At 36.1% G+C, this 17,992-nt stretch overlaps 1 protein-coding gene across 7 annotated transcripts in view; it reads right to left on the bottom strand.

The window, feature by feature from the left end:
* Positions 1-17,992, bottom strand: part of vrk2 (VRK serine/threonine kinase 2) — a 178,042-nt gene that overhangs the window by 90,341 nt on the left and 69,709 nt on the right. For all 7 annotated transcript variants that reach the window (XM_039738962.1, XM_039738965.1, XM_039738964.1 and 4 more), the window contains one exon: positions 16,211-16,343. In XM_039738962.1, coding sequence (XP_039594896.1) covers positions 16,211-16,343 — 133 coding nt within the window. The remainder of the gene's footprint in view (positions 1-16,210; positions 16,344-17,992) is intronic.

Consider the following 17,992-nt stretch of genomic DNA (forward strand, 5'->3'; position numbering starts at 1 on the left):
TGTGGGCACGTGAGCAGGCAGTGCACATGCCTCGAAAGCGACGGTGGACACGGGAGGAGGGTTACAGTTGGTGGGCAGGGCTCTGTCGAGCGTATCCCATGTTCTTACAGTTGGTGGGCAGGGCTCTGCGAGTTGGCAGGTGTGCCCTTAGTGAATTATATATATATATATATATATATATATATATATATATATATATATATATATATATATATATATATATATATATATATATATATATATATATAAAAAGAAATCACATGTTCCTGAGGTGACAGTAAAACCCTAATGCATCCAAACACTTGCCTTTAGTACTAGCAGTTTTTCCCACTTATATTAACCATGACAATATTTGCAATAATGGCATTTACCCAAAGCAGCGATACACTGTCTTTACTAGAACAATTTGGGTGTGTGGGAGTGTGAAAGTAATGGAAAAAAAGAGAATGATTTTTGTATACTGTAAATCAGTTTTGAATCGTAAAATGTAAGAACGTACATTCTTTGGCAAATTTTTATTTACCTTTATTTATTAGTTCATTGTGCGGAAAAATTCAACAGTAGTTTTTAAAAATTGATTAACTAATCCTATAGCCAATAATCTGATAAATTACATGTCAGTTCATCTTGTAAAACGTATGGTGCAGAAGGGCTCCTACATCAAGGTTTTACACTGAAAAGGGATACTTCAGGTAGAAATTGCTTATGATTAAAGAAGAATAAAATGTTAGCCATAGGGGACATGTTACAACAAATGGGATGGTGCTAGAAAAACATTACAAAATTGCCTAATTTATTAAATAAATCATTCCAAATGTAAAAACTGCCCATCTCAGTGAAACGCTAAAAATAAGATAATCAATCATGTCAAGAAAACTAGTAATTACATTGTCTGTTTCGCAGTTTCATAGTGTTATCAGACACATCCATAGATGGTCTGGAAACAGCACTATACAAGTTGACATTCAAAAATCCGGCCATCAATATTCCAGTTCCTTCAGATTTCCAGCATGGATTTCAGAGTGCATTTTAAATTTACCATGTTGGCGCACCACTGTTTTCTGGAGGCGCCATTTATGTTTTGATAGCGCTATAGTCAATAATGTTGTTGGGTTGTGCTTGCACCTGCTAATCCCTGCTCATTTTATCATTTATTTGCTGCTCTACAGCCCCATTATGGATTCAGCAAAGAGATGGCATAAAACAAACATCATGCGTTGTCGATCACAGAAAATGTGGAAGTGCGAAGAAAAAAAACAAAATTTGATAGCGGCATGCCTGTGCGAACCATTTGTGAAACATACGAAATTGGCTCTTCAATAGTGTATGATTTTAAAAAACAGAAATAAAAACTGTTAAAAGTTCATTTCTGACAGTGGATCAAAGAAGCAAATGTTTGTAAGGCAATGACGGAGGGAAAAAGTTCAGAACTGGACAAAGTTCTCATAACCTGGTTTAATCTTTGTGTAAGTGAAGGTGTGGAAATTTCTGATGATTTATTAAAGGAACAAGCCAAAGTGGTTCATGAAGAGCTGGGATTGCAATGCAAGAGTGAGTATTCGGAAGGTTGGCTGCATCGTTTCAAGTGGCGACATGGCTTACAGTTTTGTGCGGTGTGTGGGGAAAAACGTTCAGCAGACAAAGATGCGGCTAGTGCATATGTGGATGAATTTGCAAAGTTAGTTAGTGATTAACATTTAAGTCCTGAACAAGTGTACAATGCTGACAAGACTGCCTTATTTTGGAGATGTACGCCAAAAAGAACTCCAACAACTGAGGAATTGCCATCAGGGTTTAAAGTTTCGAAGGATTGCGTCACAGTAATGTACTGCTCTAATGCTGCGGGTACTCATAGATGTAAGTTGCTCGTTATCGGGAAAAGTTTACATCCAAGGGTCTGCAAGAGTATGACACAGTTTCCTGTCCATTACCGTGCCAACAAGAAGGGGTGGGATACAATTGATATTACACTGGATTGGTTTCAAAAATGTTTTGTTCCAGAGGCTAGGGCTAATTAAAATTCTGTAGAACTGTTTTATTTAGTTGGTGAACATTAAAATTTCATTTGCTTTGTTTTAAGTGTTTAATTTTCTTTCTTTAAAGGACTGTACAGGTATTAATTTTATGTTAAATATATACAGTATATATAACCATCCAAAATCCGGCACTCCTCAGGTCCGGAGGTTGCCGCATTTTTGAATGTCAACCCGTAGTAGGCACATAATGATCACTAGAAATACAGTATGTAACACACTCTAAGAGGCTATATTTAAAAAAACACAAAACTTTAGAAACTTAAAAAATATCTTTCCTTACTATTTGGCAAAAAAATTACAGTGCAGGACTAAAACTAGAATTTGGATTTTTATTTTCAAAACTGAATGTGTTACTGATTATTGATAAACAAGTACCTAGCTAGGCAACATCATGTTTACTTCATTAAACTTCAATTTAAAACTACAATCATACCATGCAAAGTGCAGTGATATTATTCTTGTCTTTATGACGTTTAATGTTATCGTGGAGCGGTGTATAATCACATAAACCACCTTTAACCTGTTCCAGCAGATACTATATTTCTTCAGATATGACGTTATTGCTGTGATGTGCAACTAATTTTGCTTGCAGAGATATTACTCATAAACTGAAATTAAAACATGCCACCTCTCTCAGCAGCATGCTTTATTTATCACTTTTCTCCATCTCTGGATAAAATAGAATCACATAGATAAAAAAAGTATTCAGATTTAAAAATTGAATTTCATCATCCTTACAAAGGTGACATTTTGAAAACTAAGATCATAGAAGAATTGAGATTAACATACAAATGTGAACCTTAGTTCAAATTCAATAATCTGATTTCATCTTGATCTTTTCTTTTATACTAAACAGAAAAAAAATCCAAAATGTGTTGAGTACACCAAATGTTTGGAATTGTTTTAGATTAAAACACCAGAGTTAAAGTTGTTTTACATTTTCACATTTCATAAAGTAGAATAAGCAGAATAAAAACAACAACAAAAAAAAATCAGCTTTAAAATAAAGAACAAAAATCTAAACATTTCTATAATGTAAAATAAGACCTCAAAGGCAAATACAATATTGAAGGGTATTTTAAAGTTTTAAAGGGTGCCCTTTTGAGGAGATGATGGGGGAGAGGACATGTCAACAGCAGTACCTCCCCGGGAACACAAGAGGGCAGCTCCACTGGGTTGCATCAGGGCCACAGACTTGAAGCTTAGAAGCTCAACCCTGCTGAGGCCTGTGGCCACAGACCCAATTGGACAGCTTTGGAGCATTGGCATGCAGCACTTCCTCCACACCTGGAAGTGCTGCCAGAAGAGGAGGTGGATTTCCCAGGTGCTGTATAAAGGAGGCTCACTCCACTCGGGGAGATGGATTCGGGAGGAGTTTGTGCAGGAGAGGAGTGGAGGTGATAGAAGAAAAAGAGATGAAAGGGAAAAGGACCGAGTCAGTGGACTAGTAAATTGTGTTGCGTGCTAATAGGAAGAAATAAACGTGTGTGCTTTTGGGACTCCTGGGTCTGTGTGTCCTGGTGTCTTCCACATACTTTAAATCTTAGTTTACAATACAAGTTTTAATGATAAATTTTTCCAAAATTAAACAATATTATCATTTTCATAATGCAGACATTAGCTGAAACTTTCCACACTTTTATATGGAAATACTGTATTATGCTATTTCTATGTTACAAAATAAATAATAATTGCAAACAGCAGCAGCAAGATTTCCAGAACCATACATGCTTATTTAAATATTACAGTCTCTTCTCTCTTATAACCTAACATTAGATCATTAAATGAGTGCAGGTCAGTACAAATTTAATTTCTGCTCATCAATAACAGAAAATTAAAACCGATTTTACACAAGTCCAGAGTATTTTACTAACTCAATACTATAAATCCCAGGAGAAATTATGCATTGACTGCAAATTTGCAGCAGGAGAAATTTCTGTAGGAATCCATAATGCATATTGACCTAAATAGTTCATTTAAACATCACTAGAAATAGTAGTCGAAACTACTTCTGAATTCTGAATAAAACAGGCTTAAAACAGATAAAACAATTCATCCTCTTAAATTAAAAGGCTAACAGTTTTTTTTAACTTAAAAGGGAAGCACAGTTATACTGTTATACAAGTATAGCCAGTCCTTCAATTCAATTGACTAAATTTGCTTAATGTTTGAGAAAGGGGGTGGGGGTGGGGAAAACTACTTACAAATTTAGGTGATGGCCAAAAACATTGCCAATGTTTACCTTCTGCAATTATTTTGTACTTTTTCATAATACTTTCACTGTAATAAAGGAATTGCTAGGGCCAAGCAACATGACAGAAACCAAATAAAAAAGCAGAATGTCTGTAGAAGAATGCATCTGGTTTCAAAGCAAGATTATTTAGAAAATCTAACCTTAACTGTTAATTCTGAATTTCAATGTACTAAACATACCTCAAAATAGTAGGTCTGTACAGTTACTGTTTATAAAAAGGAGTGTAAAGCAAAAATAGTTATTTTCCTTTTCACCCTGATAAGATGAGATGCAGTGTGGACCATCTGATAACATCTTGTTTGATTTTTTTTTTTCCCCCTATAGTATTTCCAAAATTACAGTGATCCCTCGCTATATCGCGCTTCGACTTTCGCGGCTTCACTCCATCACGGATTTTAAATGTAAGCATATCTAAACATATATCACGGATTTTTCGCTGGTTCGTAGATTTCTGCAGACAATGAGTCTTTTAATTTATGGTACACGCTTCCTCTGTTCGTTTGCCCAGTTGATTTCATGCAAGGGACGCTATAGGCGGATGGCTTAGAAGCTACCCAATCAGAGCACTTATTACGTATTAACTAAAACTCCTCAATGATATACGATATGCTTCCCGCGCGGTGCTTGATTGTTTGCTTTTCTCTGTCTCTCTCTGACATTCTCTGCACCTGGTGGAGGGGGTGTGAGCAGAGGGGCTGTTTGCCTAGAGGATACGGACGCTCCTCTAAAAAATGCCGCTTTTTCGCGGGGTCCTTCGACATACTTAAAAGCCCAAAAGCACGTATTGATTGTTTGCTTTTCTTTCGCTCTCTCTCTCTCGGACATTCTCTGCTCCTGACACGCATTCTTTGAAGAGGAAAATATGTTTGCATTCTTTTAATTGTGAGAAAGAACTGTCATCTCTGTCTTGTCATGGAGCACAGTTTAAACTTTTGACTAAAGGGTGTTATTTCACATATAGAGGGCTCTAATAATGTTAACAGTGTGGGAGAGTTTATAAGGGCTTAAAATATATAAAAATAACCATACAAACATATGGTTTCTACTTCGCGGATTTTCATCTATCGCGGGGGGTTCTGGAACGCAACCCCTGCGATCGAGGAGGGATTACTGTATACTGAGAAAGATTTTTGAATTTTCTTGTGATGGTTATCTCCAGATATTTAAACTATTTTGATATCAAGAATAAATAGGTATTTAAACTGGCATTATGTGCTAGACAATTAATTGGGAAAAACACACTTTTATTCAAATTAATTCCGAACTGAGCACTCAATCACACAGCCACTAAGAAACAGTTTGCTGTGTGGGGTCCAGTAACAGAAACATATAAATAAAGCATCAATTTGATTAAACATGTTTATAAAATTATAACAGGTGTCATGCTTATGTTTGATTCACAGTCAGTGATCGAAGGTGACATTTACTGACAGAGTGTTTTGACAAAAGAAAACTGTAGACGACTACTTGCACAAATAAACACGGATTATTAAGAAACCAAATGTCTGCCTTAACAGGGTTATTCACCTTAACCCACTTATATAAGTGTATGCAATCAAACAAACAATTAATTTACACAGCATTCATTATTGTGCCAACTATGCCAACTGTATCCAGTAGGGGGGTATGCTGTAATCTTGCCAGCCTCAATAAATAAATAACACTAAAATGCAAAAAAAATGCTGATTGGCAACAAATACAGTTAACAGAAGCCCATGATATCTGTTGGCTGTGTCTGCTAGAAGTCTCCTCAAACTTTTCCTCTTTCTCTATCTTATAACCTTATCATCCTTTATCCCAGATCTCAGTTAGTCAGGTTAAAACACATCCTAACCAAAATGCTTCCAGGGCAAGATCCAAAATGCAAACGCTGCAATCAACTTCCAGCCTCACTGGGCCAAATGTTTTCGGACTGCACCATATGAACATCATTCTGGAACAAAATCTTTAAATGCCTATCAGATAACCTTGGTGTTACAATCCCTCATAATCCCCCAACAGCCATTTGGGGTACCTTCAGATGGACTTAAAGTGGAGAAGGACAAACAAACTGTAATTGACTTTACTACACTATTGGCAAGTAGACTTATCTTGGTCAACTGGAAGAATCCTAACTCTCCTATTCTATGTCAATGGGTAACTGATGTTATATACTATTTGAAATTGGAGAAAATCTAATTCACATTTAGAGGATGTGTACAAAACTTTTTCAAAACCTGACAGGATCAAATCAATAACATTGTAGAATAAGAATTTAAATTGTGGAAGCAGGTTCTCTTCCCTCTTTTACTCCATTAATCTTCATTCATTTATTAATTTATCTATTCACTTATCTTTACTAGCATAAAGTTTTACACTAGCTAGCTCACTTTCTCAGGGGTGGGGGTTGATTTGTTTCAAACCTTTTTTTTTTTTTTTTTTGTAAAACTTGAGTTGTGTATGGAATGTTATTTGATTTTAATAAAATCAATCTTTCTTTCAGCTGCTCCCATTAGGGGTTGCCATAGCACATCATCTTCTTCCATATCTTTCTGTCCATTTAAAAAAAAAAAAAAGAAAGATATGAAGATACTTGAATTAATACTTCCAATTACACCACTGAATAATGAAAACAATATTTTCTAATTTTTAAGTAGATTCCATCTGCACTTTATGTTCCTCTTGATTAAATCAAAAACAAAACAAAAAAAAAACAGCTGGAATCAAATTTACTTATCACTTGTTGAATGTTGAGTTGCTCACGATGGCCTTATTACTAGCCCAACAGATTTTACATATTCCATTATCTGAACAATACACATTTATTTCTAGCCCAGTTCTTTGCCCATCTTCACACCACTCTCTAAAATGGTAATTTATACAATTTATAAATTTAATAATTGGTTTTTACAAGGAAATACCATCAGATGTTTTTGTTACTCCATAAATTCAGTTCAACTACTTACAAGATAAACTGCTCTATAATTTCCAAAGTTGACTATATTCTTTTATTAGGCAATGATGGGTGTAGTTTTTACTACTTACTTTACTACTGCTTTTTACATGGGAATGTAAGCAATAGATCTGTTACCTGAGTGATGAGAAGTCTATGTTTGTAGGTTTTGCATTTTATCCTTCTTTGATCTTAACCCATTATACTTTCAGTAAGGTCACTCTAATATTTCCCCATTACTTTTTATCATTTTAACTTTCTTTGAGAGATACTATTCTAGTAAAAAAGCTTGAAACAAGTTTATCTTTAATGATATTTTATTGATCCAAAAACCAAGGAACAAACGTCTTTTTTACTAACAGTTAGTTGAGGTTATTGGCTTGACATAAAACAGCAGTGCTATCTCACCCTATTGTGACAATTTTATAAATTTGTTAAAGCCTAGAATTATACCTCAAGTGTTCATTCTTCAAAAACATGTCTATTATGGAGAAAACTGGCTTTAGACAAGAGCTGATTAATTTATCTGAATTAGCTGTTACAGTAATCCCTCCTCGATCGCAGGGGTTGCGTTCCAGAACCCCCTGCGATAGATGAAAATCCGCGAAGTAGAAACCAAATGAAACCCTCTAGACATGAAATAACAACCTTTAGTCAAAAGTTTAAACCGTGCTCCATGACAAGACAGAGATGACAGTTCTTTCTTACAATTAATAGAATACAAACATATCTTCCTCTTCAAAGAATGTGTGTCAGGAGCAGAGAATGTCACAGAGAGAGAGACAGAATGCAAGAGAAAGGCAAACAATCAAAAAATCAATACGTGCTTTTAGGCTTTTAAGTATGCCAAAGCACCGCGATAAAGCGGCATTTTGTAAAGAAGCGTCCGTATCCTCTAGGAAAACAGCCTCTGTGCAAACAGCCCCTCTGCTCACACCCCCTCCGTCAGGCAGAGAGAGTGACAGAGACAGAGAAAAGCAAACAATCAAGCACCGCGCAGGAAGCATATCGTATATCATTGAGGAGTTTTATTTAATATGTAATACATGCTCTGATTGGGTAGCTTTTAAGCCATCCGCCAATAGCATCCCTTGTATAGATCAACTGGGCAAACAAACTGAGGAAGCGTGTACCATAAATTAAAAGAACCATTGTCAGAAATCTGCGAAGCAGCGAAAAATCCGTGATATATATTTAGATATGCTTACATTTAAAATCCGCAAAAGTCGAAGCGCAATATAGCGAGGGATCACTGTATATAGTAGATGTTTGAATCCACACCATTAGGTCTGTGCCTGACAAACTAAAATGTTAAAAGAAAATACAGTCAAGAGATGTTCAAGATAAAAGAGAAATGATTACACAAAATAAAAATTGCATACAGATTAGTTACTGGTATTATTTCTTTTAAATTTTTTAGAGATTTTCTTATTTTAGCTTTGTCATGAAACAGGTATTTGAACCTCCAAATCCCCAAAATGTGTATTCCACATAATCACTGAGGTTACTGGATATTCTATAAGTGTTTTACCATAATGCTCATGAAGTTGGAAGAAACTTTTTAAATTAAAACATAAAGACACTAACAACTTGGTTCATCAAGGAAAATCTTCCTTTGAGCAAAAATCTAATTTTTCTCTAAAATATCATTAAAATTGATATTTTTGCTCTTGCGGACACCACAATGTGGACTGTTGCTTTCTATTGACTATATTGATTATGAACAAGTCAGTTATTAGTAGGATCCTATGATACTTATTCTCTATAGTAGCCACCTAACACCATCTGTGATTATTCCAAGCCTGACCCTGACTTTCAGATGAATTTTAATAGAGATAAAAGGATTAATGGTAAACAAATACAAGACAAAGGTTATGACTTTAACGAATTAGGGAATTGCTGAATTAAGTCTGCCTTGAAATGAAGGCATAGAGATCAATATACAGTAAAAAGTCCATGTATGTAGTTTGGCTACAAATGTGATTCCAGTACCATGAAATGGAGTTCAAATAAGAGATACAAACTAGGATGATACTTGTATAGATAAAAAATATACTACCACTCCAGTCATATCAAAATCTTTACAAAGATGTGTATTATATAAAAAAGGTAGGTTTTATAGCAAAACAAAATTTATGCCAGAATATAAAAAAATCTCTGTAGTTTGCGACAACAATAAATATTCAACAAAAATGTAAAATACATGAATAACAGAGACTAGTAAGTGTAATTAAAACAGGTGCTTCTACACAGCAATATGAAAAAGCATTTGCATGACACCTAATTTTTTGTTCTGTGGCAGAATTTCCAAAGTGAAGTTCTAAATCAAGGGTGTCAAACCGAGATCCTGGAGGGCTGCAGGTTTTCATTCCAGCCACTGAGAATTTCTTTCTTTCTCTTTGTCTCTTTATTTCTTTCTTTCTCTCATTCGAAGAATATAACATTCCATACAATCAAGACTAACTTTTATAACAAAGAAAACAACATTATTTATAATCAAGTTAAACTTAATAAATCAGAATTAAATCCACGCCTAAAGAAAACAGAGGAGAGGAAACAACACGAGCAAATCTTTAAAAACAATAAAGAAGGGAGAATGTAATTTTCCCCGATGTAAATGCTTATTCTAAACATTTATCAATTAGATCTTGTCATATTTTAAAAAAAAACAAAACACTTCTGAAAGAAGGTGGGCTGGGATTCTTCCAATTGAACATGACGAGTCTACGTGTTATAAGTACGGTAAAGGCAATGACAATCAATTTGTCCTTCTCTACTCTAAGCCCATCTGACAGTACACCAAAAACAACTGTTATTGGGTTAGGAGTGATTGTGACACCAAGGGTGTCCTAGTAGGCATTCAAAGATTTTTGCCCAGAATGATGTTAATTTGGGGCATGCACAAAACATGTGGCCCAGTGAGGACGAAACTAGATTGCAATGTTCACAGGTTGAATCTAGACCTGGATACATTTTGGACAATTTTAAACAAGATAAATGCAGTCAATAAAAGATTTTAAGTTGAATGATTGTGTAGCTATCTTCACAACACCACAGACATAGGTCGGATCTTTTAAACAGGCGTTTATTGCTTGGGCTGCTCTTACTCACACCGTCACGCCTCCATGCCGTGAGAACTACATGGTGAGTAATCAGTACAAAACACATTAGCAAATACACAGTAACTTGCATACACATACAATGAAATACAAAACATTTAGTGCAAACATGAAACAAGACGTTTTACAAATAAAATGCCTTGTTGGCCGCTTGTCATGAAAACAGGTCCTTAAATAACTTTGTTTTAGCTTCAGACATTTTAGTTTGAAACCTTTAATGAAACATGGCAGAGCCTCACGAAAGACATTCGCCCACCTGTGGTCCATGGGGCAGGTCTTTCTCATGTTCTCCTGATAACTCCCAAGTACGTTCTCGCAAGACACATTACTTTAGATATAGTACATATCTTAAAATCACTTAAAATTAAGAAATAACTTGTAACATGTAAATTTACTATACAGATCACATTTTTAAATTTAGATATTTACACTTAAACTATATATTTATAAAGTTAGGTAACCCATTATAAATCATCTACAACATGAACTTTACATTAAAAATTGTTCAACAACATTTACAGATTGAATGCTTTGCACACTTTGAGCTAGAGTGCATGGCTGCCTTCCACTCCTTTTCTGAGATGTTACAGTAAGTGAAAAGTCCTTTCCTAACTGTACTCTGGGATCTGTGAATGAAAGGGACTTTAAAATGTTTTTAGCTGTTATTGAGGTGCTGTCTGAGTCTTCAAGACTAAATAATATTTTTTCTAGAATACAAATGGTTGGAGATTGGACATTTTCCTTTTAGCAATGTTTCCGATTTTAAAGTAGTGGAAAAAATGTGTTGATGGGAAGGTAAATTTGAATTGTAATTAGTCATGAGATGCAAAGATATTATCTAAATACAATTCTCTAAGTGCTTTAATCCTGGACATTTTCCAAACATTGAATGCTGTGTAGGTTTCTGAGGGCAGAAAAAGGTGATTATCATGTAGAGGTGCAACAGATAAAAGCTCCTCTACCTTAAAATGCCTCCTGCTTTGGTTCCATATTCTCAGTGATTGATGGACATTTGGTTTATTAGTATACTGATGATATGTTGTGGTCGCTAGGGGTCACTGTTGCCCCTTAAACCCAACAGACACACACACAGGACACAGGTTAAAAGCACCAAGAAGTAATTTAATTTCTTTTTCTTTTCCTCCAAGCACTGCAGCCACAACAAACAGGCAAGTAAATCAAACACCAATACACAATAATCTCTTTTTCTTTCTCCTCCACACCTCCCAGCAAGATTTGTCCACCTCCACCAACTTTGGCTCACTTGCTGGATTCACAGCAGTACTTTATATATTTTCTGACCCGAAAGTGCTTCTGTCCTTCCACCCACATGACTTGCCATCACTTCTGGGTTAGATGGAGAACTTGAATTTACTTCAGCCTGGAAGTACTTCTGGGCTTTTGCCCCTGTGACTTGGTAGTACTCCAGCAATGGGTGACATGACTCCTCAGGTTCTCTAGCAGCGTCCCCTGGCAACACCCCACTGTACCCAGCTGGGCTGTGGTATTAAACTACATGTCCCATGGTGCCTTGGAATCTGGAGCACCACTTCACTGCAGGGAAGATGCCATCTAACATTCTGGGGTAAGTAGTGTACCAAAGAGGTTGCCTTCCCCCATCCTTTCATTCTGTGGTCATCCCGGCCAGGTTCAGCTGCCAGCCATCTGTTACAATGTATTTACTGGAGCACAAAGCACAACATATACACAAGTACAGAAAGATTTTTTTTTTCACTTCAGACCAGGCTTGTGTATGTTTTCAGGTCTTGAATATTTGCAGCCCTGTCATAAAACTGAAAGTTAGGTAGTGCCATGCCACCTTCTACTTGTTGCAGTAAAGTCATCCTTTGAATGTGTGAATGTTCTGATTCCAAATAAATGAGATTATAATTTAGTCTAATTTCTTAAAGAATGATATGTAATGTATATGGGGATGCTTTAAACAAAAAAAGAAGCTTGAAAAGGATGTTCATCTTGACAGAACTGATTCTCCCTGCTGATGTGAGATGGAGTATAGACCATCTGTTCACATCTTGTTTAATTTTTTCCATGCTGATAGCAAAATTGTGTTGAAAAAGATCTTTACATTTACTTGTGATGTTTACCCCAAGGTATTTAAACTGATCTGCTGAAATAAATGGGAAGGTATCCAAAGTCTGATATTGTATGCTACAGAGATCATAGGAAAAAAACACATTTATATTCAAATTAATTTTGATCCAGATATCTTTTAAATTCTACTAGTGTATTAAACATTACTGGTATGGAAGTCTGTGGTTCTGATAGATATAGTGCCATATCATCTGCATATAGTGATATTTTCTGTTCAAGTCCTTCTCTGATAATCCCCTTTGTCTCTTATTTACTTCATATGTAAATGGCCAATGGCTCAACTGTGATTGCAAAAAGCAATGGTGATAGGGGGCATAAATAACTGGGCTGGTATAAAGCACTTTTATCCATGCATATAGGTTTGGGCCAAAGCCAAATATGTCCAATGTGGTGAATAAGTACTCTGATTCCTCCAAGTCAAATGCATTTTCTGTGTCCAAAGTTAATAAGATCTCTGGATTGTTAAATCTTATGGGTGAGTATATTACATTATAAACAAACGTGGAAGATTAGAAGCTAAGTGTCTGCTTTTAAGAAATCCAGTTTGGTCTTCTGATATTACAATAAGAAGCACTTTCTCAATCCTTCTACCTAGAACTTTAGAGAGTATGATGCACATTGTAATAAGTCCTTATTTTTCATTGGAAATACGGTAATTAATGCTTGGTGAAAAGTTTGAAGCAGAATTTTGTTGTCTCTAGTTCCTATAAATGTTGCTAATAATAGTGGAGGTAACTTATTTGAAATTTTTTATGAATTACCACATGGTAGCCATTAGGGCCTGCTGCATTCCCAGTTAGGAGTGAGTTTATAGCATCTAGTAATTCTGTGTCTAAGATTTGTCCATTTCCTCTGAATACGAGTATCTAGCTGTGGCATTTGTAATGCATGAAAAAAATCATTAGATTGTTTCTTGTCTTCTTTAAATTGAGTAGAATATAAGGACTTTTCGTACTCTATAAATGTGTGGGTTATATTTTTATGGTTAAAGAGTTTCTCTTTCTCTCTCTCTCTCTCTCTGTGCTGTTAATTGTTGTTATTGAGTTGTAGACTTCCTGCTTGTGGGTTTGTTGGGGTAAGCTTTCATCAGCCTTCTCTACATGTTCATAGTAATCATATCATGATTTAAAGGTGAGCTGTTACGTTTCTTTTTTTTCTGAAGAGGTTAAATTCTGATTGCAAAGCCTGTCTTTTCCTATAAAGTGCCTCATTTTGGGATCTACCATATTCTTTACCTATTCTGTTAATTTCGCTACTCTGACGCCTTCTTGGTTTCCAATTTATTTCTGTGGGAAAGATATGAAATAGATCTTCTTAAAAAAAGCCTTGATAGTTTCCCAGAGTACTCCTGTAGTCAAATTAGGAATAGATGCAAATACAATTTGGATGAAATCTCTATCATTCAAATTAGGTGTGTAGATGTTTATCAAAATTACTTTAAATAAATTACCCATCATTATAACATATCAACCTTCAGGATCAGATACTACTTTGGATACTACAAATGAGACTATTTTATGTATAATGGTTTTTCTTGATAGTTTACATACTATTACAAAACTTCTTAACTAAAAATCTCAAACCATAAATGCTATCTACCAAAATACAAACTCATTTCCCGAAACTATGAACACTATTCCCATATTCTGACACGTGATTCAAGCCATTTCACTTTTGGAGGGATCTATACTCAAATCCCTTAATGTATTATTGGCTTCGTTATGTGCTCATTTAGAAAGCACTGGCTTCAATATCATTAACTCAAGTTTAGAACACAATTCCCCAGATGAGAACACAACGATTCAAAATTGTTCACACACAAGTCATAGCCTTAGAGAGTGTTTTGGAAGTGAAAAGATTTTCAGATAGAGTAATGATTATAACGCTGAAAATTGGAGGCGTGATGATCAATGTCGTTAGTACATATGCCCCATAAGTTGGGTATGCGATGGATGAGAAAGAAGATTTCTGGAGTGAGTTGGATGAAGTGATGGACAGTGTACCCAAGAGACAGAAAGTGGTGATTGAAGCGAATTTCAATGGACATGTTGGTGAAGGGAACAAAGGAGAAGAGGAGGTGATGGGTAGGTATGGTGTCAGGGAGAGGAATGAGGTCAGATGATAGTGGATTTTGCAAAAAGGATGGGCATGGCTGTGGTGAATAAGTATTTTAAGAAGAGGGAGGAACATGCACACAGGTAGATTATATCCTATGCAGAAGAGTCAATCTGAAGGAGATTAAAAACTGCAAATTAGTTGCAAGGGAAAGTGCAATTAGACAGCATAGGATGGTGGTCTGTAGGATGACATTGGAGAAAAGGGGAGAGCGAGGGCAGAGCCAAGGATCAAATGGTGGAAGTTGAAAAAGGAAGAATGCAAGGTTGAGTTTAGGGAGGAGGTGAGACAGGTACTGGGTGGCAATGAACAGTTAACAGACAGCTGGGCATCTACAGCAGAAGGTAAGGGTAACAGCAAGAAGCGTGCTTGGCATAATATCTGGTCAGATGGAGGAGGAAAAGGAAACCTGGTGGTGGAATGGGGAAGTACAGGAGAGTATACAGAGGAAGAGGTTTGGGCAGAAGAAGTGGTATAGTCAGAGATGCAGAAAGTAGACAAGAATACAAGGAGCTAAGGCGTAAGGTGAAGTGAGAGGTGGCGAAGGCTAAAGAAAAGGCATATGATGAGTTGTATAAGAGGCTGGACACTAAGGAGGGAGAAAAGGACCTGTACTGATTGGATAGACAGAGGGACCATGCTGGGAAAGATGTGCAGCAGGTTAGGGTGATGAAGGATAAAGATGGAAACTTACTCACAAGCAAGTAGGATGGGTTAAGAAGATGAAAAGAGTACTTCGAGAGGCTGATGATTGAAGAGAATGAGAGAGAGAGAAGAAGATTGGATAATATGGAGATAGTAATTTAGGAAGTGCAACGGAGTAGCAAGGAGGAAGTAAGGACAGCTATAAAGAGGATGAAGAATGGAAAAGCCGTTGGTCCAGATGACATACCTGGTGTTTCGGAGAGATGGCAATGAAGTTTTTAACCAGATTGTTTCATGGAATCTTGGAAAGTGAGAGGATGCCTGAGGAGCGACGAAGAAGTGTACTGGTACCAATTTCAAAGAATAAGGGGAATGTGCAGAGCTGTAGTGACTATAGGGGGATAAAACTGATGAGCCACAGCATGAAGTTATGGGAAAGAGTAGTGGAAGCTAGGTTAAGAGGTGAAGTGGTGATTAGTGAGCAGCAGTATGGTTTCATGCCAAGAAAGAGCACAACAGATGCAATGTTTGCTCTGAGGATGTTAATGGAGAAGTACAGAGAAGGCCAGAAGGAGTTGCATTGTGTGTTTGTGGACCTGGAGAAAGTACATGCCAGGGTGCCCCGAGAGGAGTTGTGTTATTGTATGAGGAAGTTGGGAGTGGCAGAGAAGTATGTAAGAGTGGTACATGATATGTATAAGGGAAGTGTGACAGTGGTGAGGTCTGTGGTAGGAGTGACGGATACATTCAATGTGGAGGTGGGATTACATCAGGGATCATCTCTGAGCCCTTTCTTATTTGCATTCGTAATGGACAGGTTGACAGATGAGATTAGACAGGAGTCTCCTTGGACTATGATGTTTTCTGTTGAAACTACAAAATGTACATTTTTTTCTGTCCTATGACTTTTCAGTTTCTCAGAAATATACAAATGCTTGAAGTGAAAATATATTGTATAAAAAAGGTAAGATAAATAAAAAAAAATTATTGTACATACCTACACCTTTATGAGCATCTATACTTGTGTACTCAATTGTCCCATTGTGACCCTTCTTAGGACGTTCCTCATACTTTTTATGGATTTGGTTTGGAGAATATCTGTATGATAGACCATAATCTGCCAAATACAACTGTAAAATTAAAAGTAGAATTACAACTTCTGTCAATATTGATTGATTATTAATCTGTGTAATTCAAAGCAAAATGACATTGTATCAATATTAGTTGATGATTATTCGTAATAAATAAATAAACAAACATTTAGGTTTTTTAATTATATAAATATGTATGGGTCACTTTTTTTTTTTTTTTTATTTATTTATTTATTTATTAATTTTATTACAATCAATACATAGCAATCAAGTTTTTACAAAAAAAAGAATTATGCTAAGAACAGATCGATCCCCACCCTTGAGAGAGAGAGCAAGCCAAACGGTATAAAATTTAAGGCTTTTAAAAATACCTAAATCAACAAATTCTCTGTGCTTTATAAAATCATTTCAAAATATTACTGATTAGATCCTGCCATGTTTTGAAAAAAGTCTGCACAGATCCTCTAACTGAGTATTTGATTTTTTCCAATTTTAAATAATATAACACATCAGTTTCCCACTGACTTAAAGAGGAGAGTTTGGGTTCTTCCAGTTTATCAGAATAAGTCTGCGTGCCAACAGTGTAGTGAATGCAATCACAGTTTGTTTGTCTTTCTCCACTTTAAGACCCTCTGGAAGAACCCCAAACACAGCTGTTAATGGGTTAGGAGGGATTGTGAGTCCAAGACTGTCTGAGAGGTAATTAAAAATTTTTGTCCAGAATAATGTTAATTTGGAGCAGGCCCAGAACATGTGACCTAGTGAGGCTGGGGCTTGGTTGCAACGTTCGCAGGTTGGATCATGCCCTGGAAACATTTTGAGAGTTTTAGTCGAGACAGATGTGCTCGATATATAATTTTGAGTTGTATAATTGTATGCTTTGTGCATATGGAGCTTGAGTGAATTCTCTGCATTGCTACTTTCCACTCCTTTTCTGATATATTAATTGAGAGGTCATTTTCCCAGTGTCCTCTTGGATCTTTGAAAGGAAGGGATTGTAAAAGGATTTTATATATTGTAGAGATGGAGTCTAACTCCTTGAAATTGAGCAATAATTTTTCCAGCGTGGATGAGGGTGCAAGATGAGGAAAATCTGGAAGGTTCTGTTTAACAAAGTTCCTGATTTGAAGATAGTGAAAGAAATTTGTAGCTGGAATGTTAAATTTGGAACGTAATTGTTCATAGGATGCAAAGACGTTGTCTATATAAAGGTCTCTAAGCAAGTTAATTCCAAATTTTTCCAGATATTAAAACTGCATATGTTTGTGAGGGTTGAAAGAGGTGGTTCTTTTGCAGGGGTGCCACAGAAAGAAGCTTCTCCGTCTTAAAATGCTTTCTACATTGGTTCCAGATTCTAAGTGAGTGGAGCACAATTGGGTTATTAGTGTATTGCCGATAACGTGTGTTTATTGGAGCACAAAGCAAGGAATACAAAGAAGTACTGCAGGATTTTACTTCTATTGCGGTCCATGCCTGTGTATGTTCTTCTAGTTGTGTCCAGGTTCTTATCGACTGTATATTTGCTGCCCAGTAATAAAACTGGAAGTTAGGTAGAGCCATGCCGCCTTCTGCCTTTTGTCTTTGTAGGGTCGCTCTTTTGATGCGTGGATGTTTAGAATTCCAAATAAATGAGGTTATTGTTGAATCTAATTGCTTAAAGAACGATTTATTAATGTATATTGGTATGT

This window comes from Polypterus senegalus, chromosome 16 (assembly GCF_016835505.1).
Source record: "Polypterus senegalus isolate Bchr_013 chromosome 16, ASM1683550v1, whole genome shotgun sequence".
Classification (NCBI taxonomy): Eukaryota; Metazoa; Chordata; class Cladistia; order Polypteriformes; family Polypteridae; genus Polypterus; species Polypterus senegalus.